This window comes from Podarcis vaucheri (assembly GCF_965113315.1).
Source record: "Podarcis vaucheri genome assembly, chromosome: 6".
NCBI classification, from domain to species: Eukaryota; Metazoa; Chordata; class Lepidosauria; order Squamata; family Lacertidae; genus Podarcis; species Podarcis vaucheri.
The window spans coordinates 98,077,356-98,100,095 of record NC_138764.1 but is presented as its reverse complement, the minus strand read 5'-3'; the positions used below and the strand labels follow the sequence as shown (position 1 = coordinate 98,100,095).

General features: G+C 45.3%; 1 protein-coding gene across 1 annotated transcript in view; it reads right to left on the bottom strand.

Moving 5' to 3' along the window:
- Nucleotides 1–5,408: 5,408 nt before the first annotated feature.
- NTSR1 (neurotensin receptor 1) overlaps nucleotides 5,409–22,740 on the bottom strand; it is a 115,868-nt gene continuing 98,536 nt past the window's right edge. The window contains exons 3-4 of the mRNA XM_082226303.1: nucleotides 9,293–9,383; nucleotides 5,409–8,508 (exon numbers count right to left, since the gene is read on the bottom strand). Of these exons, the coding sequence (XP_082082429.1) occupies nucleotides 8,259–8,508; nucleotides 9,293–9,383 (341 nt within the window). The 3' untranslated portion in view covers nucleotides 5,409–8,258. The remainder of the gene's footprint in view (nucleotides 8,509–9,292; nucleotides 9,384–22,740) is intronic.

Genomic DNA, 22,740 nt, shown 5'->3' with positions numbered 1-22,740 from the left:
GATGAAGAGGAACCATTGATGAGCACCCTTTGGGTTCGGTCAGTCAGCCAGTTACAAATCCACTGAGTGGTAGCATAGTCAAGACCGCATTTTACCAGCTTCTTTACAAGAATATCATGGGGCACCTTGTCAAATGCCTTGCTGAAATCAAGGTAGGCTACATCCACTGCGTTCCCTTCATCTACCAGGCTTGTAATTCTGTCAAAAAACGAGATCAGGTTAGTCTGACATGACTTATTTTTCAGAAATCCATGATGACTATTGGTGATCACAGCATTCCTTTCTAGGTGCTCACAGACTGTTTGCTTAATGATCTGCTCCAGAATCTTCCCTGGTATTGATGTCAGACTGACTGGGCGGTAATTATTTGGGTCCTCTCTTTTCCCCTTTTTGAAAATAGGGACAACATTTGCCCTCCTCCAGTCTGCCGGGACTTCGCCTGTTCTCCAGGAATTCTCAAAGATGACTGCCAGTGGTTCTGAGATCACATCTGCCAGTTCTTTTAATACTCTTGGATGCAGTTCATCTGGCCCTGGAGACTTGAATACATCTAAACTAGCCAAATATTCTTGTACTATCTCCTTAGTTATTCTGGGCTGTGTTTCCTTTGCTGAATCATTTGCTCCAAATTCTTCAGGTCGGGCATTGTTTTCTTTATCGGAGAAGACTGAGGCAAAGAAGGCATTGAGTAGTTCAGCCCTTTCTGTGTCCCCTGTTTGCATTTCACCATCTTCTCCTCTGAGTGACCCCACAGTTTCTTTGTTCTTCCTTTTGCTACGAACATACCCATAAAAGCCTTTTTTGTTGCTTTTAACCTCTCTAGCAAGCCTGAGTTCATTCTGTGCTTTAGCTTTTCTGACTTTGTGTCTACACGTGCTGGCTATTTGTTTGAATTCCTCTTTGGTGGTTTCCCCCCTTTTCCATTTTTTGTACACATCCTTTTTTAATCTTAATTCAGTTAAAAGTTCTTTAGATAGCCACCCTGGCTTCTTTAGGCACCTTCCATGTTTCCGTCTCATTGGTATTGCCTGTCGTTGTGCTTTTACTATCTCCCTCTTAACAAACTCCAAGCCATCATGAACTCCCTTTCCTTTAAGTATTGCTGTCCATGGGATCTCACCCAGCACTTCCCTAAGTTTTATGAAGTCGGCTTTCTTAAAGTCAAGAAATTGAGTCCTAGTATGCTTGGCTGCTCCTTTCCGCTGTATAGTAAACTTCAGAAGAGCATGATCACTCGCGCCTAATGATCCTTCCACATCTACCCCACTAACCAGGTCATCAACATTGGTTAGGACCAGATCTAAAATGGCTGTTCCTCTTGTTGCTTCTCCCACTTTCTGGACAATGAAGTTGTCTGCAAGGCCAGTGAGGAATCTGTTTGACCTTATGCTCTTGGCTGAGTTTGACGTCCAACAAATATCCGGGTAATTGAAGTCCCCCATTACTACTATCTCCCTTCCTTTTGCATGCTTGGCCATCTGTTCCAGGAAGGCATCATCTATGTCCTCCGTTTGGCTTGGGGATCTATAGTAAACTCCCACAATGAGGTCTCTGTTATTCTTCTCTCCCTTAATTTTGACCCAAATGCTCTCACTTTGGCTTTGAGGTTCTAAATCTTGGATCTCTTCACAGGTATACACATCCCTGACATATAACGCCACTCCTCCTCCTTTCTTGTCTGGTCTGTTTCTCTGAAATAGATTGTATCCCCCCATTATTACATTCCAATCGTGGGACTTATCCCACCAGGTTTCAGTGATGCCTATTATGTCATATTTAGTTTGCTGTACCAAGAGCTCAAGCTCATCTTGTTTATTTCCCATGCTTTGCGCATTAGTGTACAGACATTGAAGTCCATTAATCATTCCCCCGTGTCTCTTATTTAAGGATTTTTTCCTCCCACCACTAGGTCCGCGTGCTGTTTGCTCCATTTGGTCTATGACATTTGGATGATCATCTTCATTAATTGATAGACTCCTACCTTCAGGAGCATTGTCTCCCTCCCCCACATTAGTCAGTTTAAAGCCCTCCTGATGAGGTTTCTGAGATTTTTGGCAAAAACATTTCTCCCAACCGTTGTGAGGTGCAGCCCATCGCTTGCCAGAAGTCCATCTTCAAGAAACTGCAGTCCGTGATCTAAGAATCCAAACCGTTCCTGTTTACACCATTTGCGAAGCCAGCTGTTCACTTCCACTATTTTCCCCTCTCTCCCTGGGCCACGTCGTTCAACTGGGAGGACAGACGAGATGACAATTTGTGCATTTAGTTGCTTCAATTTCCTGCCGAGAGCCTCGTAGTCTCTTTTGATCTTCTGGAGGCTATTGCTTGCAGTGTCATTGGTTCCCACATGAACCAAGAGGAAGGGGTATTCGTCAGTGGGTTTTATGATTCCTTGCAGTCGTTCAGTTACATCTTGGATCTTAGCCCCGGGGAGACAGCACACTTCCCGAGACATCTTGTCAGGCCCACAGATCACTGCTTCTGTTCCCCTCAGTAGGGAATCCCCTATCACCACTACACGCCTCCTCTTGGGTTTGGTCGGGGTTCTTCCGTGAGCTGTCCGTTCCAAGGTCACCTGCACATTCCCTGAGGACTGACTTTGCTGCTCGTCTTCATATACCTGATCGACTGTAATGAGGGAGAGATCCTCAAATGGAGTCTGCTCTTCGTCTTCCATGCTAGGGGAGAGGACCTCAAAGCGATTGTGTATTTCTAGACAATCAGAGTGGACCCTGGGCCTCCTACTTCTTTGAGTCACGTTTCTCCATATATCTGGCTCCTGTGTTGGTGAACAAGCCTCCTTCTCAGGGGAGTCCCCTGTCTCCTCCTTGGTGGGGACGGTGTGCTCTGTTGCTTCCAAGAAGAGCTCCAGCTCTCTAATTCTTTGGAGCGTAGCTACACGTTCCTCCAGTTGCTGGACTTTGTCTTTTAATAGGGCAATCAACATGCAATTGCTGCAGGTAAAGCTGCCTGCAACCTTTGGCAAGATGGCAAACATTGCGCAGGAATCGCAGGCGACTGCAGTTGTTCCCTCCCCTTCCATCTTGAGATCGTGTCGTTGGGGGTGGCTACAGAGGTCCTCCATCATAAAAAGCTTGAAGACAGGACAAATAACTTCCCCCACAAAAAAAACCCTAGGTCTCCCCCAACAAACGTTTGAGACTAGCTCCCCTAAATCTAAAAGATGGGTATAACTGCGCGCGCCACTAGGCGCGTGCCGCTGCCCTACAAACTCTGATAAGCTCCTCCCACAGCTAATCCCCTGCCTCAACAGAAACCCTGCCCCCTCTGACCTTTACACAGGGAAAACAGCTAATCAGCCACCAAGAAACACACACACACAAGAAAACCCTTTTTGCTCCTTCTTCAACTGCTGCCCTACAAACTCAAACTTTCTGATAAGCAACCTAAGTCTGTGTGGTTTAGTGGTTGGGAGTGGTAGACTTGTAATCTGGTGAACTGGGTTCGCGTCCCTGCTCCTCCACATGCAGCTGCTGGGTGACCTTGGGCCAGTCACACTTCTCTGAAGTCTCTCAGCCCCACTCACCTCACAGGGTGTTTGTTGTGGGGGAGGAAGGGAAAGTAGAATGTTAGCCACTTTGAGACTCCTTAGGGTAGTGATAAAGCGGGATATCAAATCCAAACTCTTCTTCTCCCATTGAGCAATCTTTCTTTATGCAGAGTGAGAGAGCTACCTCAGGTGGCAGCTGCTGAGGGGTGGAGAGTGGACATTGCTGGGGGAGTCACCCCACAGCCTTGTGGGCCCTGTGTGTGGTGGAGCATTTAGCCCTATCAGCAGTGTTGAAGTAAGATGCAACTGCTGGTCTAGTCAAAAGGGAGAGGCGCCATTTTCTCCTCTACCACCATTGACGTAAGCCAGCCCTGCTCTACATAAGTAGTTTTCAAACTTTCCAGTTCCTGGGTTATCTCTTGTCAGAATTGTCTCATCTTTGCTATGGGACACCAGCTTGTTGCAAGGGATTCTGGGATATGTTCCATGGAACACAAGTTCATGCAAGGTCCTCTCAGGTCTGTCCTTGCAGTTAAGAAATACAGAAGAAGACTGGTAGTGAAGAAGCTGTCTTTTAGCGAAAGTCCTCACCAAGATACCCCCAATAAGCATTTGAGGTGCTCCAGGTAATGGTTTTGCAGGCCACTGGCTGAAGCAAAGCCTCCTTGCTTCTCTCTGACCTCTCCTCACGCATCAAATGCGGCAGTCCTTTGATCATCCCTCAAGAGATTATGCATACCAGATGAGGCCAATCCAGTGCCAAATCCCGTATGTCTCATTCCTTTTATATCTTCCTCCCTGCGTAAGAAGAAAAATCTGTAAAATGTCGCTAGCTGGTTTGGAGCTGTAATGTGCTACATTTCCAGGACTTTCAAAACAGATGCATGCAGATTATGCAAGCTTTTTTGTCAAATTATTATCAAAAAATCAGATTTAAATAATAACAGAAATGGATCATCACATTGACATACAGCAAAGTGAACATTTATTCATGTATATAACATTATATACATGTTATCCTTGGGCCCTTTAAAAGTTCCCCTCCAAAGGATCTAAAAATAAATAAATCAAAATCTAGCATGTCATAGGGAAAATGCAGATACTGCTTTCATTTCTTTCCTAGAGATTTTATGGTTTATGGTTTATGTAACTTTATATAGATTTATTGAATTTGGTACAATGCTTACACGTGGTGCAACTTGGTTCATACATTGTTCCATATTTTGCAAAGTTACAAAATCACAGAATTTTAGAGTTGCAAGGAAGCTTGAAGGTCATCTGATCCACCCCCCTGCTCTTTATCATTCACCCCAAAATAATGAATTTTAACCAAAATGTCTGCCTCCAGGAATTTGTTACATGCCAAAAGTACACAAACACAGACTGAAGTATACACACGCGTGCATATGTGTGTTTTGCTTTTCTTTCTTTTGGCTTATTTACTTGCATTTTATTTTGATCGAAAGGCACAGTCATATCAGCTACTGTGTCCCTGTTGTGGTGAGTTCAAAAGTCAAAGTTAGGTAAAGGTAAAGGTACCCCTGCCCGAACGGGCCAGTCTTGACAGACTCTGGGGTTTGTGCGCCCATCTCACATCTATTGGCCGGGGGCCAGCGCTGTCCGCAGACACTTCCGGGTCACGTGGCCAGCGTGACAACGCTGCTCTGGCGAGCCAGAGCCGCACACGGAACGCCGTTTACCTTCCCGCTGGTAAGCGGTACCTATTTATCTACTTGCCCCCGGGGGTGCTTTCGAACTGCTAGGTGGGCAGGCGCTGGGACCGAGCAGCGGGAGCGCACCCCGCCGCGGGGATTCGAACCGCCGACCTTTCGATCGGCAAGCCCTAGGCGCTGAGGCTTTAGCCCACAGCAATCCTATTATCAGTTGGGAGTAAAGCAACAAGCAATAAGATGTCAGAACTGGGGGTGGCTTACAGGCAATCTATTCTTCTCTGATTCTTTTGTAAGTAACTACCTCTAGATAGTTTTCCCCAGGCTCCTCCAGTCAGGATTCATTAACCTCATGAGAAGGTTGCCATATTTAAAGAAAAGTTGTTGAGCTTCCTGGTTCTGTGGGGAAAAACCCCGGACATTTTGCCAGATGCTAATTTCACCGTTTGAATCCCGGACATGCCCAGGAAATTCTGGATGTATGGCAACCATGCCTCATGATGGCCACATCTAAGTCTCTACCCAGAATGGATTTGTTTGCCAGGATTAATAAACCTTAAGTTTCTTTATTATTTCACCAGCAGTCATACCAGACGATATAATTCTGCACTTGGCTGCAAAACATATACACCAAAGCCTAGCACTAACATATCCCCAAATAATGAGGGAGTTTTCAAGTTCCCCAGCATGGTACAGTCTAGCAACAGATAAATCAGGCCCATCCAAGCAGACTTTAGATTTGGAAAGAACTGGATTATCAGATATGGATCCCCCACCTCAAATATGCTACAGTTTTCCCTAGCAGAGATTCAGCCATTGAGTTTTGCCTTCATGCTTAGTTGCTCAGGCAGCACATCACCAAATGCTGTGATGTTTAGAATGGAGGCTGAGGAGAACAGATGTCTTTCTCATTCTCCAGCTACACTTGTTGTTACACCACTGATCACTAGCTGCCATGCCAAGGAACTATTCGGGAGGGGAGGAAATCCTGGGAAACAGAGGAGCAGTGCAAGGCAAACCTATGTCCTGCATGTTGAAGAGTTGAATCTGCCTTTAGGAAATCGCCATATTAATATCAGTCTCAGTATGGTGTAGTGGATAGGGGCTGGACTTAGAACTAGGGAGATTAGGTTCATCTCAGCCATGATGCTCAGCGGGTGACCTTAGGCTAGTTTCCCCCAACCTTGTCCTCTTCTGATGTTGTTGGATGAGAGCTTTCATCATCTCTGACCATACATTGTATTGGCTGGGACTGATGGCTCCAGCAACATACGGAGGGCCCTATGCTTCCCATACCTGTAGAAAGAGAAGAGTTTCCCCTCCATCTCTTTAGGTATACAGTTGAGGGAGGGTAACATTGCAACCATGAAGCTGCAAAGATGTCACAATGGTTGGGGCTGATGGTAGCTGGAATCCAAACCATCGGGAGGACATCAGGTTTGGAGAAGGCTGAGCTTAGGCTGGTCACCATGTCTCTCTCTTTTTTTTGTAAACAATTTTTATTCATTTTCAATGAAATCCTCCAATTAACAACAAATCCAATCAAATCATTCCAAATTACAATAATAATACCACCAATTATATATTACAATTACAAAAAAATAATAATTCAAAAGCGGACTCCCCATGTTCCAGATGTCTTGAGATTTTGCCTTGATTAAAGTCTCTGCGTTCTTTGCTATTGTTCAATTCATAACTCTGATTTTAACCATCCTTATTTTCTCAAACCATCAGTAGCTGTTCTGCAACTCCCTGTCTTTTCCCCTCCAGTCCCTTAAATTGTTAGCACACAAGAGGAATTTTTTATTCCATATTGTTGGCTGGCCACCATGTCTCAACCCAACTTACTATACAGAGTTGTTGGTGAAGAAAAAATTGAGAGTACCCTCTTTTTAATACCTAATCCAGACTCAGTTTTCCACTGCCATTTAGCTACTACTGCCATACCTGCTACTTACAATTTCCTAACTTCTTACCTCATCTCTTCTTCATTATCTACTGTAGATTGCAAGTGCTCTGAGCAAACCCTTGATCTGTATGGCACCTTGCATATGATTGGCATGACACAAGTGTTACACAGTTGTAGACAAAGTAATTGAACTTGACCAGTAATCAAAGCTGGCTGTGTCTCCTCTGCCTCAAGTGAATTCCAGCGCTATATAAAGGATGCAACAACTTTACCCTTTCTTTCCTAGCAGGTATAGCATATTTTTCCAGGCACCTTTGCCTTTGCCATCATCATTACTGTACAATGGTATCATTGCCTGGAGGCTTTGATCAAGGAACATGGCCCTGCTATGACAGGCACATAGACAAATAATAACAACAGTGGTTTCCTAGGCCAAAATATTGAAATATTATTGAAAACGTAACCCAAGATGGCACCATGGACTTTCCAAGGCACCCCACCCGCCCCTTATCAAATGAAAGGGAGCCACACTGGTTCTCCCAAACACTCATTGCAGAACCTGAATTCATCCCCAAACCCAAAAGTACAAGAATAACCTCATTCCCTGAGTATTGCATGCCCTTCTTTATTGAACAATTTACATTCCTCTTTCTTTAAAGACCCGTTGGATAAGTTTCCCTTCTCCCACCCTAAAAGCAACAACCCCCATTCACTAAAAAACAAACCAAACCCCAACCACAATACCTACCCAGCTTCTATACCGGCTTAAAATCACAAGGAGAGGTGGGTCTTTTCCAACACCCCTGTGGCACTTCTAACTGAGAAATGGATGAACTGCAGTACAAGAAGCATTCAAGCTTGGCCAACACTGACTCCATAAATGTTTATGCTTCCTGGATGACGTCACAGGCAACTTCTATGCTGGATCAAAATTACACAACATGGAGACGTTACTCACAAAAGGCAGAGGCCGATGCATTAACACAACCCCAAAGTTAATCTGTAGAACAGAGGCCTACTCATTCCCATGTATGACAACCAGCTAAACACATTCATGCTATGGTGAATTTGGAGGTCATGTATGAAAGCAGTACAGCCCTCTTCTCAAGCTCCGATTCTGCCTTGAATCAAGACGCTTGTTCATTCCTTCCTTGGCAATGCCCAAGTCTCAATATGTGGTTTCTCTGGTGACTTGGCTGGAGAAGGTATGGTTGCTGGAGATGCTGTTGGACTTCCTGTTGAACTTGGTCCTCTTCTTCTTCTTCCTCCATGGCAGGCACACAAACATGAGCGTGGAGAGGAAGATTTGGCGGAAGTTGGCAGAGACCAGGTTGTACAAGACTGGGTTGATGGCTGAACTGACATAGAAGAGGATGTTTGTCAGCATGTAGAAGTAGTGGTAGAAGTCGAAAAGGAAGCTAAGGGGAGAGAAGAAAAGGAGGGGCAAATGAGCAAGGAAAAAACCCAGATGGTTGAGTTGTGTAACAACAAGTCATCGTGACAATTCATCATCATTTTAGTGAACATTCCTCCAAACATACTCTATTCAATTTTGCTAAATGTACAATTTTTCCCAAAGCATTTTCCCCAAATATAATGCTTTCTTGCCTGTTATTTTTTGCTAATATATGATTATATATGCATTTTTTGCTCTTGTACATGCATATGTGTACACATTACTTGGCTGGAATTTTAAGGGACAAAGATTTGGCTTGGAGTCATGCACTGGGCCTGAGGTTGTCCCTTCTGTCTCCTTCAATGGAGAGAAGGAACCCTAGGAGAGCAAAAAGCTGAGATGGTGGATAAGCACATTCACACCTCTTGGTCAAGCTTCCAGTGTCAGGTTCAGGGTCTAGCAACTTGAACTTCCTTTAGGAAGTTATTGACCTTATGGATTTAGGAGCTATGAAACCTCCTAGTTCTATGAACTTGGCTCAGGGTCATTGGCTGGAGATGCCATCAGAGGGACCTGGATCACCAGAACTTCTTCCCTTGAAGGATGAGGGAAAAGGGTAAAGGAGGGCTGAGCCATTATCCAGCCAATACTTCCAGCAGGATGGCAGCTTTCCCCTGAGAGTAGTTGTCCTCTTCTAAGAGGCCAGGAGTCACCTGATTGGGTAGGGGTAAAGGAAGCAAGGCTGTTGGCCACTGTGATTTGCACTGAAACATACTGCAGTTAATGCACAGAATTCGGTTACTCACTCTGACCACTGATTTTCTGGCACATAGCAATACATAAGTCGCCGTACATGATACGGAAGCCAGCAGACAACAAAGGCAATCACAACAGCTCCTGCAATGGACAAAAATACCAATTAGTCTCTGTAGTCGGTGCGGTCTGCACTTTCGTTGCATTGCAAGGCAAGTTGATGATTTGCACCCCGTGCTGTGTTAAATCAGTATCCCACAACCAGGGGCAAAAACTGGCTCACCTAACTGTTTGCAATCATTGCAACAACACAAGTTCTGCATAAAAAAGATAGGAATGATTTTCAGCTTTCCACATTAGAGGGCTCTTATGCATGAAGGAGGACTTTGCTGCAAAGAAAGGAATGCAGATGGAAGGGGAAATAATGATTCAGTAGAGGAAGGGTGGGGAATTTGCATTTCCTTGAGGGTAATTTGATGGGGCCACTCACCTGCAATGGGTCAAACTCGATCCAGTGGTGGGCTTGGGACCACAGAAAAAAAAATGATGTGGATCAGAGTGGATCCTGATGGTTCCTTTGTAGCCATGCATGTACCTCTTTTAAAGCCATCCAAGTTGGTGGCCATCAGTGCCTCTGGTGGGAGCAAATTCTGTAGCTTAATAATGTACTATGTGAAGAACTTAATTTTGTCTGTGTGCTGTAGCGCAATGGGTCAGTGCTTCTGTCTGCTGACCAGAAATTTGGTGGTTTGAGCCCACCCAAGGGCAGCTGCAGGTAGGATTCCTGCACTTCAGGGGGTTGGACTAGATGACCCTTGTGGGTCCCTTCCAACTCTGATTCTCTGATACTATGATTCAAGTCCATCATTCAGCTTAGAATGCATCACTTCCTTTTTTTGGGGGGGCATCACTGTTACCTCTCCCTCTGACAGCACGTCATGCCTGAGGACCACCTGTTCAGCAGGAGTTCAACCCAAGCCAGAAAACAAACAAACAAACAAACAAACAAACAAACAAACAAACAAACCACAAGCCCATCTGTCTTGTCAAGAAAGAAAATTGGACCATCCTTTGGAAACCTGCTGCATGACATGGCTGAAGACTGAGCCTATTTCCAATAAGCAGAAAAATCCATTTCGGAATCTGATCTTTTAATTTGTTAGGGCTTTGAAAACAACCTTCTCATCTGGAGGCAATAAGCTGTTTGAAAGACTTCTGTAATGATGGAATGGTATCATAGATATGTTGGTATACAAGCGCTCTCCATGGTGCTGAAAACGGCAGATAGTATTTTGTAGCTTAGAGCTGAAACAGATAGGACTGGGTGAAACTATGGGTCACTAAATTGACTTAATATAACACAGAGATACATACTAAATATTAGTGCAGGAGCTAGCTATAACCTATCAGACAACACCTGCAGCATTTGAGATGACATTCTGCCTAACCCTTCTCCAAGTCGCACCATAAAAGTAAGTAGGGGAGATTCCTGCATCTTTCTTCCCTAGAGTCAAGTGACCACTCCGCAGAAACCACAATGCAGAGCAGGTGAAACAAACTGTACAAAGAGCCAATAGCAGGCAAATTTAAAATCCCTACTCAGCCCCAAAGCAACCTATTAGATAATGACCCTGTATGATAGGTGTCAGGGGCTGGTCTGAATCGGATGCCAGAGGCTGGTCTGACTCTGAAGATGGAGGAATGAAGTCACAGACAGAGCAGCCTCTAACAGAGGGGGAGGATCCCCCCTTGCTTTCCATGTTCCCAGAAGCAGTGAGACCAGCAGATTCAGAGGCTGCACAGTCAGGGGAAGAGCTGGACAGCTTTGAGATAGTAGCTAGGCAACCAGGAGGGAGAGAGTGTTTAGGCTCACTACTTCTTATCAGAAGCTACTGGAGGGAGGGGAAAACTCCCATGCCTGCCAGTGTACCTGACAATAGGTTAGGCTGAGAGGTAGTGACTAACCCAAGGTTGCTAACACTAGTTTCTCCATATGTGAATCATCAGCTTTGCATGCAGAAGGTCCCAGGCTCAGTTCCCAACATCTGGGAATGTCCCTTGTCTGAAATCCTGGAGAGCTGCTGCTGGTTAGTGTAGACAATACTGAGCTAGATAGAGAACTGGTTAGTCTCAAGGTAAGGAGGCATACTGCCTTCTATGTTTCAGGTCTTACCAACATTACAGGTACATGCTTTGCAACATCTACATGCAGCCACTGGGAGAGATCACCAGGCGGTTTGGGCTGGGTGTCCATCAGTATGTGGATGATACCCAGCTCTACCTCTCTTTCAAATCAGAACCAGTGAAGGCGGTGAAGGTCCTGTGTGAGTGTCTGGAGGTGGTTGGAGGATGGATGGCAGCTAACAGATTGAGGTTGAATCCTGACAAGACAGAAGTACTGTTTTGGGGGGACAGGAGGCGGGAAGGTGTGGAGGACTCCCTGGTCCTGAATGGGGTAACTGTACCCCTGAAGGACCAGGTGTGCAGCCTGGGAGTCATTTTGGACTCACAGCTGTCCATGGAGGCGCAGGTTAATTCTGTGTCCAGGGCAGCTGTTTACCAGCTCCATCTGGTACACAGGCTGAGACCCTACCTGCCCGCGGACTGTCTTGCCAGAGTGGTGCATGCTCTGGTTATCTCCCGCTTGGACTACTGCAATGCGCTCTATGTGGGGCTACCTTTGAAGATGACCCGGAAACTACAACTAATCCAGAATGCGGCAGCTAGACTAGTGACTGGGAGCGGCTGCCGAGACCACATAACACTGGTCTTGAAAGACCTACATTGGCTCCCAGTACATTTCCAAGCACAATTCAAAGCGTTGGTGCTGACCTTTAAAACCCTAAACGGCCTCGGTCCAGTATATCTGAAGGAGCATCTCCACCCCCATCGTTCTATGGACTTCTCGGTGGTGGCACCCGCCCTGTGGAATGCCCTCCCACCAGATGTCAAAGAGAACAACAACTACCAAACTTTTAGAAGACATCTGAAGGCAACCCTGTTTAGGGAAGCTTTTAATGTTTGATGCATTAAGGTATTTTAATATTTTGTTGGAAGCTGCCCAGAGTGGCTGGGGAAGCCCAGCCAGATGGGCGGGGTATAAATAATAATAATTAATAATAATAATTATTCTAATAATTGCTTAGCCTAAAATAGAATAATGAGGCTCTCTGGGCTTTGCATCCCTGCTGCCACAGATCAAGGCTAGGGGCCAAGTAGACAAAGACCTACTTGGAGCCTTTATACTGAGGATATAAATGACACTTGCATGGAACTGTCCGCAGAACTGTATCCAAGGATACCAAATCTCTCTCCCTCTCTGCACCTCCAAGTTTATCTCAGATACATCTAATTGCATATCTCAATTTTTAATAGCAGTGTGATTGCATTGAATATTACAACATTACCATAAATAGGTTACTAATTGGTTATTTATTTTCTGAGTCATGGCAACTAATTTTATATACCAATAGGTAGATATAGAGTCTAATTGCAGAGAATATCAGAGGCCACAAACAAGCTTTCAGATTTCTGCCAATTCATCCCAGTTCCTTCCTGTAGAGTTCCATGACAAGTCTGGATCAGGACAAATATTAAATTTCCATAATTTCTAAATCCTGATCCAAAAGTTCTGGCAGCCATTAGAAATTCTGCTTGACATTTCAAGGAATCAACTTACTATCTGTTCTTACATTAACAAGCATGGCATATGATTGGCATCTCTACATTTTCAAGGCTTTTTATTCCCCCCCCCACGAATCCTTGATATTTCTGCCCTTAGCTGCTAAAACCATCTTAACTTTTGCATGCAGAAAAAATGCACATAGCCCTAAAGACTACACAATCCATGATGCAGTGGGAGTGTGAAAGGATGGGCATACATTCAGTGAACCATCAATTGCCACCTGTTGGTACCTCACATCCAGGTACAGGCATTTCAGAGAATGAACACTTTGCTGTCTCAGTGCCATGAGTTTGTTTGTTTCTTCCTGAGGAACTTGAGCAGATTTTTGGAGAACCAGATCCATATCAATGGTTCTTAGGTACGAAAGGTAAATGGATCATCCATGTTTAGAAGCGGTTTACCATCAAATGCCGCTTTCTGGAGGCAAAAATGAAGAGAAAACATTCTGCTGCAGGAGTGCTTTGCTTTCAGAATGTGATGGCCTGAGACTTGGGCTTGGACTCGGAACCAGAGGAGACTCAGTCTGCACTGGATCCTTTGCCTCAGGCATCACCTGAACCAAGTCTGGGGCCTGATCCTGAAGAGTCCCAGTCTGCACAGGTTCCTCTGCAACAAGCACCATCTGGGCCGAGTCAGGGGCCTGTGCCTGCCCTGGCTCCAGATGCAGGGATTACCTCGTTGCCTTCAGCTGGGCCATCACTTACAGCTGCTCCACTACCAGTTGGGTCAGGAGAGGCTGAGGCGGCCCCTGGGTCTAGTAACCCACCAACGTCTCCCGAGCTGCAGAGACTAAGGTCTGAGAGAAGGAGAGACCTGAGTACTCGCAGGAGGAGTGCTCGACTTCGGGCAAAACAGGGAGGTGAGTCACCGGCAGATCAGGACCGGCTGCTACCCCAACAAAGATAAAAGGCTATCGGACCCCACCCCAGGTTGCGGGAGCAACACTGTTGTGTGCTAGATCCTGCCCCTGTCCTTGCCTGGTTTCCTGCCTTTTGTCCTGCCTTGGCCCTGTCGGACTGACTCCTAGCAGAACCTCCAGATTCCGGACCGGTCCTGGACCACATTTCACAGGTTACCCCTGGGCCCAGCACACAGAAGCATCCACACAGGTCATGGCAACAACTGTCCCCTTTCATCATCTGCCTCCAGCTTCTTACAGCCAGAGGGCCTTCTCGGTAGTGGTGCCCACCCTGTGGAATGCCCTCCCATTGGATGTCAAGGAGATAAATCACTATACAACTTTCAGAAGACATCTGCAGGCAGCCCTCTATCGGGAAGTTTTTAAAGTCTGATGTTTTATATTTGTTGGAAGGTGCCCAGAGTGGCTGGATCAACCCAGTCAAATGGGTGGGGCACAATTATAGAATTATAGAATCACAGAGTCGGACGGGACCCTGAGGGCCATCTAGTCCAACCCCTGGCAATGCAGGATTATCTAATGAGATAATCTAATTATCTTCATCATCCATCATCATCATCACATGTGGAAGCTCATTTTTGTCGGGATTTTTATCTATCCGAGCTGCTCCAGCGAGTGGTACTATGATTTGTATACATCATGTGAGTGTCTGAAAGAGCGCGAGAAAGGAAGTCTGTATTATCTCTTCCTTCTGAGACCTACTGGAAGTCGGTTTCACTTCTGGGTGTGTTGCTGTTCTGTACTGGTGTTCAGAGAGCACAGACGTACTGATGGAGTCTGTGCATATAAGACTGAAAATAAAGTAGTTTTAGAACTACGGTTGAGTCTTCTGCTATGATATACCAGAAGACTGGTGTCCTCTTTTCAGGAGAGAAGGGTCGCTTATTACCGGCTACTCCTGACTGAAGAAGATTTACAGCCAGAGAGGGCCACGCTCTGGAGACTTGGGAGATTTGCAGCCTTCCCAGGGCGTTTTCCCAACAATTTTAGCTGCTAAGGCCAACTGCTATTGACCCCTCCTAGGGCGGGGAACCTCAGGCCTCCCTCCCTGATCCTTTGAACCTCTCCCCAGGCAACACCCTTCAATGGCCTTCTTCAAGGCTAGTGTGTGTACTTGAGCTTGGATAAGGCCTCTTGCTTGTCTGGATGGCAAGCCCTAGGCTCTGTGGCTTAGATCACAGCGCCACCCGCGTCCCTCAAGTACCCAGATTAAATTGGGACATCCAGTTTTTGCTGTGCTCTTGGACGAAAGGACCAAGGAAAAGGGGGAAGGCCTGGTCCTTGATCTGACTTCCATCTGGATTCCCCACCTCCTGGCCCGTGTGCAATTTTAGAGGAACACTGGTTCTCCATATGAACTGACCCAAATTCTGTGATTATCATCTGAGGCCCTTTTTCATGTTCCCCTCCAGGAGAGGTCCAGAGGATGACAACACAAGTCTTGTGGAATGCTCTTCCCAGGGAGCTTTGACTTAGGCCTTTAATCACACCAACTGCTACTGAGCATGTGACTGCATTTGTTCCCATTCATCCATCCCTACCTTTGCCTCTCTTCCCTTTCTCCCACTGCTAAAACTTGGACTGTAAGCTCCTTGCAGGGATAGACCTACCTATGCTTGTTTGCAGAACTCTGCAAACCCTGACACACATTGATGGCGCTGCATGCATAAGGATATATAAGAATAACAGCCATCTATAGGCATAATTTTCTGGGGCTCACACAAGAACAAGTTTTTCGCCTCCAAGGCAGGAAAAGTCGAGTAGCTCTTAGAAAACCAATGGCACCCCAGGTGAGTACTTTGAAGTTTTCCCACTTGGGTGGTATTGGCAAATGAGCTGAAAGGCTACGATCCCAGGCAGAGCAACCTGTTTAATGAATTGCCAAATGAGCTTAATTCACAAACTGGCACAAGCCAATAAATTGTTTGGAATTGGATCTGCCTAATTAGTCTGGGGAATTAGCCTGGGGAAGGAAAGGGAAAAAAGTACAGACCTGTTTATTGACCAATAAAAGTATATATACCCTGCCCATCTGGTTGGGTTTCCCCAGCCACTCTGGGTGGCTTCCAACAGAATATTAAAATACAATAGTCCATCAAATATTAAAAGCTTCCCTAAACAGGGCTGTCTTCAGATGTCTTCAAAAAGTCTGGTAGTTGTTTTTCTCTTTGACATCTGGTGGGAGGGCGTTCCACAGTGCAGGTGCCACTACCGAGAAGGCCCTCTGCCTCGTTCCTTGTAACTTGGCTTCTCGCAGGGAGGGAATGCTAATGCTAATACTAATACTAATATACTAATACTAATATACTAATACTAATATACTAATGCTAATGCTAATACTAATACTAATACTAATACTAATACTAATACTAATACTAATTTATTTATACCCGGCCCATCTGGATGAGTTTCCCCAGCCACTCTGGGAGGCTCCCAATTGAGTGTTAAAAAGAATACAGCATTAAATGTTAAACACTTCCCTAAACAGGGCTGCCTTTAGATGTCTTTTAAAGATAAGATAGCTGCTTATTTCCTTCACATCTGAAGGGAGGGTGTTCCACTGGGTGGGCGCCACTACTGAGAAGGCCTTCTGCCTGGTTCCCTATAACCTCACTTCTCACAATGAGGGAACCGTCAAAAGGCCCTCAGAGCTGGACCTCAGTGTCCGGGCAGAACGATGGGGGTGGAGACACTCCTTCAGGTATACTGGACCGAGGCCGTTTAGGGCTTTAAAGGTCAGCACCGACACTTTGAATTGTGCTCAGAAACGTACTGGTCAATGAGGTTCTCACATGGCATCACACCCCATCTTAAGAACAGAATCCTGCTGGGCTGCAGGATCATGAGGAGTGTTTCTGTGCTTCAGAAGTTATAGAGATAATATAAAATGAAAGTTGAAATGTTTGTGAGAAAGGCTGAATGTTGAAATGTGAAGCTTGTGTTTGCAAGAAAACCAAGAGATTAGGGCAGAACAAAACGTATGCAGGAGCTATTGCTATAACAGTTGAGGATAAAGGAAGGAGGGGACGATAAGAACATTGCTATGCCTTGTGATTAAACCAGTAGAAGCTAGTAGAAGGAAGTTCTGCCTTATTTAGACACATCTGCCCCTTTGCTTGTAAGTGTATAAATGTTTGTGCTTTTCCCTATTTTGTATGTCACTCTTCAACTATTTGCAAACCCAAATAAATGTCCTGCTTGACCGGCAATTGGCTTCTGGATCTTATTGGCCATGCAGCCTGAATCTACAGGGCATTGGACCCCAATATTTCCCCAACATCTGCAAGAGTATTATCCATTTCCTATTGTGGCATTAATGTGAAAGCCTCCAATGGGCTCTGTCCTGGCTCTTACTTGTAAGTAAGAAATAGATGTTTATTCAGACACAGACTCAGGAGCAGACACAAAGCTCAAGGGTCATGGTTCAGGAGTTCAAGAGTAGGGCAAGAAGCTTGGAAGTGGATGGAAGCAACAAAGATGTCCCAACAAGTTTCCATGCCCCACCCGCCAAGCTTTTAAAGATGAGCCATGGCACGAGGATCAGTGTTCCAGGATGATAGGAACTGTAGCCCAACATTTGGAGAGCTGTGAGTTCCTGAGTCCTGTTGCTAGGAGTGGTAGTTAGAGAAAGGGTGTGTGTAGATGTGACATACTGTGATGGCCTGGGATTCAGACTCGGAGGCTGAACCTGAGGAATCCAAGCCTGCACAGGATTCCCACCTCCAGAACCAGCTGAGCCGGGGCTGGGGCTTGAGCCTGAAGTGTCCTCACCTGTAAAGGATCCTCAGGTGCAGGCACCAGCTGAGTCTGCTCTGGCTCCTGAGGTGATTGAGGACCCATTGCCTGCAGGTGCTCCACTCTCAGCCCCGTCAGGGGAAGCTGAGGTTGCCTCTGGGTCCAGTAACCCTCCAGCCTCTCCTGAGCTGCAGAGGCTCAGGGCAGAGAGGCGGAGGGAACTAAGTTCCCGCAGGAGGAGTACTCACCTCCAGGCCAGGAGAGGTGAGTCACCTGTGGACCGGGGATGCCCTATGCCTTGGGGCAGATAAAAGCCACCCAGCCCCAGGTTGCGGGAGCAACATTGTTGGTAACCTGTTCCTGCCTGCACCCTGTCCTGCTCTTCTGCCAGAGTTCCTGACCTCACCTGACTCCCTGCCTTGGACCCAGCTTCAGCTTTGACGGACAGCCTCTATACCGCACCCTCGACCTCGGACTGGACTCGGACCTCGCCGCATGGTTAACCCTCGGGACCAGCACACATACCCTCTCAATATTATTCATTGGTTTCTGCTGACATTTCCCATGCCAAGGCAGGAATCACCATTGGAGTGTAGCAACCTGCTGGCAGCCGCAGGAGAGTGGGCATTATAATGATCAGGGATGTTATAATCCCAGGGACAAGTGGAGCCAGTGCACTTGATAGGGTTTAGAGGCTCTAGAACATAGGTCAATAAATGTGGGTCCTGGGTTACAAGTTAGTTCCAGGTCCAGCAAAATGATTTATGTTCACTGGTTCCCTCCAGCAGAACTGCCAGATCCTCAGCTTTTCATTTAGACAGACAAGTAGTTTCTATATCTCATTGTTGTGCAGAAACAGTTTCTTTAAAAAAATGAAATCCAAGGCAGAGCCTGATAAGAGCTCAGCCGCCTAAGATATTCTATGTGTACATACGCAAGTTATCTTTGTTCTACACTCCTTTTAAAATTTCATTTGCAATTTGATTTCAGGGCTTAACATTAATTCTGATGTTAAAAAAAAAACTATTTCAAATATGTTTTGCTGATTTTCTTAACTGCATGCTGAACTCAACAGGGGGCTAATCCTAGAAGGTAGGAAATGAACACAAAGTAATTTGGATTCATTATCCAACTTGTAATGACATTTTGGGGCCACCTGAAGCAGACTTCAAAGACAAGTGGGGTGCCACAGAGTTCTGTCCTGGGCCCAGTGTGGTTCAACATCTTTATAAATGATTTGGGTGAAGGAACAGAAGGTATGCTCAACGCTGCAGATGACACCAAACTGGGAGGGGTAGCTAATACCTCAGAAGACAGAATCGGGATTCAAGATGACCTGCTCTATTCTACCTTGGCTAGAACACACTTGGAGTACTGCGTCCAGTTCTAGGCACCACAATTTAAAAACGATATTGACAAGGTGGAATGTGTGTAGAGGAAGGGCACCCAAGACGATCAAGTGTCTGAAAACCAAGTATATTGCTTCCAGCCCTTTTGTGACATAATTAATAAATCACACACAATTTCACCACAGCAAAGAGGAAGAGGAATAACATGGTTTTTGGTGGAAGCTGAACTGCAGCAGAATAGAAGCAGGGCTGCCAAGAACGTGGATCAGAATGGAAATTGGTGGCTTCTTAACCCTGTACTCAACACAGTTGAGTCCTGTGTTCCCTGACCACAAGTTATTTCACATCCATGAATAATCATAGTTTAGAGGTCCCGGTCCCTAAGGAAGTCAGATTATCCTCCACCAGCGCCAGGGCCTTCTCAGTGATGGCTCCGACCTGGTGGAACACTCTGTCCCATGAGACCAGGGCCCTGCAGGTTTTAACTTCCTTCTGCAGGGCCTGTAAGACAGAGCTATTCCGCCTGGCTTTCAATTTGAATTTAGTCTGAACTTTTATTCCCCTTCCTTCCCCCCTTCCCTTTTTGTGAAGACTACCCGCTCTGGGATCCCACAGCTAATTCTCCACTGGTCTCCTCACTGGCCCTAATTTAGCCAGCTAGCCCTGGTGATCATCTAATGTTTATTGGATGGATTTCCCCCTAAATTGTTTTTTGAATTCTAAATTTATTGTTATTCACGTTTTATACTGTATTTTATGCTGTTTTTTGTTGTATCAATTAAGTGTTTTAAATTTGTTGTTAGCTGCCCTGAGCCCAGTTTTCTGAACCGGGAAGGGCGGGGTATAAATAATAATAATAATAATAATAATAATAATAATAATAATAATAATAATAATAATCCATCCAGACGAACCACTATTCCCCATAGTCCCCATTCTAGCACAAGAGTTCTTGATTAGCATATACACCTCTATGTGGTGTATCTGGTGCTAAACTGGAGCTCAGCATAGTTCCTCACACAAATACTTTGCAGCTTACTTGTTGCACTTCTCCTGCATTTTAAACTTTCCCTCCCTTTTTCTTTCATTCTCTACATTTTGTAGATCTGCACTAACCAGCTGAAATCCTGTTGCCAAAGAACATTTATCCAAAGGTGCAAATATGTAATTTTCAGTGCTGATTACAAAAATTAAGTTTCCCCCCATTTTCTCCAGGTAACTAGCCCATGAGTGAATACTCACAGAGAAGCATGAGAATATTTAGTATATGATTTCACCTTGGTGGTCTTATGCCAATAGTACCCAGACAATATGTCTTTTTCTCAATGCATTCTGTATAGCATTGTGTGTGTGCTTTGATTTTTGGAGGGAGAAGGAATGCTGTAATTTGCTCCTTTAATAGCTTGCTGTACGTTACAGAGTTTAGATTGATTGAGCCTCCTTTGTGTACGACAGAGGAATAGAAGGCAGTTTTACTATTCTCCAGCCATCCATGTTCCCTCCAGGGTTTCAAATGTGCCAGCCGTAAGTCTTACTTGAAGTAAATGGTGTAAAACAGAGAGCTTGAAGTAAATGAAGTAAAACAGAGAGCTATCGCGGGGGGTGGGGACAAGAGGAAGAATATACTTCCTTCCCTGCATGCAATTCTGTGTGGAAAGAACAGAATGAAATTTTAAGATCATTTTGTTTCAGGTGTGCTCTAAAATGCTAAATGAGATGTTAATGATTTACAATCCGGGTCTCTGCATGGTTACTTGGGAGTGATTCCTGTTTTATTCAGGTGGCCTTACTCATAAGAAAGTAGGCAAAGAATGGCAGCCCAGGCCCCAATGAGATGAGTTAGTCCCATTGCTTGCACATGGAGCTTAGTCACAACTAACGTAGTTGAGCATTAATTCAGCCCAACCATTTATCAGTAGATGTGGGGGAGGGAAATGGCCTTTCTGTGTTGAATACAATGGGTGTGGGGGTGTTTGCATGCAGGAGAGTTTCCCAGTTTACAAATTCATATACTGTATTTTTCGGTGCATAAGACTATATTTCCCCACAATGTTTTTAAGTTTAAAATTGGGGGTTGTCTTATACACGGAATGTTGCAAAATGTTTATTTCATAATTTTGGGCTCAAAAAATAGGGGTCGTCGGGACTTCCGGGGTTGACGCGATCTGGGAATGGCGGATTCCCTCCGAGCTCCGGAGGGAATCGGCTCAGCAGGGGACGGGTCTTTGCCGTGCCGGCGACACGGGGACCCTTAAAACCGCAGGCGCGGAAGCCTGCGGACTGAAGACTCGGTGGGTGCCTTAAGCGCCCCCCCTGATTCGCGAAGAGCCTTTTTAAAGGCTGCGGAGGGGATACGGGGGGCGGCGCGGCACTGAGAGTCCATTGCTACCTCTGCTGAGCGAAGCCGTGAGCCATGACCGGAGAGCGCTGACTTCCTTCCTTGAAATTCGGCTGAGAAGAAGAACCCGTGAGTAAATTGGATTTGGACTTTAAGAAATTTATCCACTGAATTTGAGACGATCGGGGGATGTGTTAAAAGGAAGTCCGCACCCCCACCTTGCAGACGATCCAGAGCAACAATAAAAGAACTAAGCTGGAGTGCCTACCCTGTAAAGGGTGAGTTTTAAAAGGACAGTAACTTCCAAGATTTGGAAGAAATTTTGAGCAGGAGAGAGGAGTGTTGGATGTTCTGTATTTTGTTGTAAACAACCCTCCCTCCCGGGCCCGGGAGCGTACTGTTTTGGAGCTCGTTTAAAAAGTGCAGAGTTTGACAGCTGTCAAAGCTGTCAAACGGACTGTTAATAGTGGAGAAATTGCTACTTAAGATACCTCTGGATTAAAAGGAGTTACAATTGAACTAAAATTGTTGGAAATAAAGAAACAATAACAAGACAGAGGATTGTTGGAGAAAAGAATACTAAGTAACCAGATTCCCTCTAGGGGGAATTCTGTGGAACTACAATGGCTGTGGATGGAAAGATACTGGGGGAAATCGAAAGGATGTTCTATCTGGTGGGAATCTTACAAGAGCAGACTATGGCTATGAGTGAACAATTGATGACCTTGACTTCTGAAACAAGTAGTTCTGCTGAATGTAACGAGGACCTCAATGAGAAAGAATCCACAGCTGAACCAGAAATGATAACTAAAGAGGAGGAGAAGACAAAACAAGAAAGAGAAGAAGTGATGTGGGAAAACACTGATCAGAAGCTGACACCTGTGGAATATAAACAAGGAGACTATTGGAGTAAACCTATTATAAACCTACGAAAGATGCAGAAGACGAAAGTGGAGGCCCTGGGAGTCTATGAAATTAAGGAATTTAAAATAAAGAAATACAATTGGGGCCTCCACATAGACTCTGACTCTGATTACCTTCAAGATTCATGCCTTGTGGATATTCTTCAGCAGCTGCTTGCAAATATGGGAAGAGGTTTTGGACTGACTGCGAAAGAATTCTTTCGAGACGCGATGACCGGCATAAAGGATTACCAACAAGACCGGCGGAGAGGGACTGAAAGAGACTTGAGAGCCTCGGACGTGAGGAACCCGGGCTAAGAACTGTTATTTTGGACATGTTTTTGGAAGGGACGCAAACAGGGGATGGGAGGGAGGGAAAAATCAAGTTTTAACAACACTCAAGATCATGGGATTTTATTAATAAGATTATTACTTAAGACAAAATGGGAAATCGATGGAAGGGAACTGAGGTCCAACTTAGAAAAAAATTAATTTTGCTTTCATCTATAAAAGGACTAATATTAAGATTGATAAGGAAATGCCAATTTGCTGATATAAATTTGGGAATAGGGA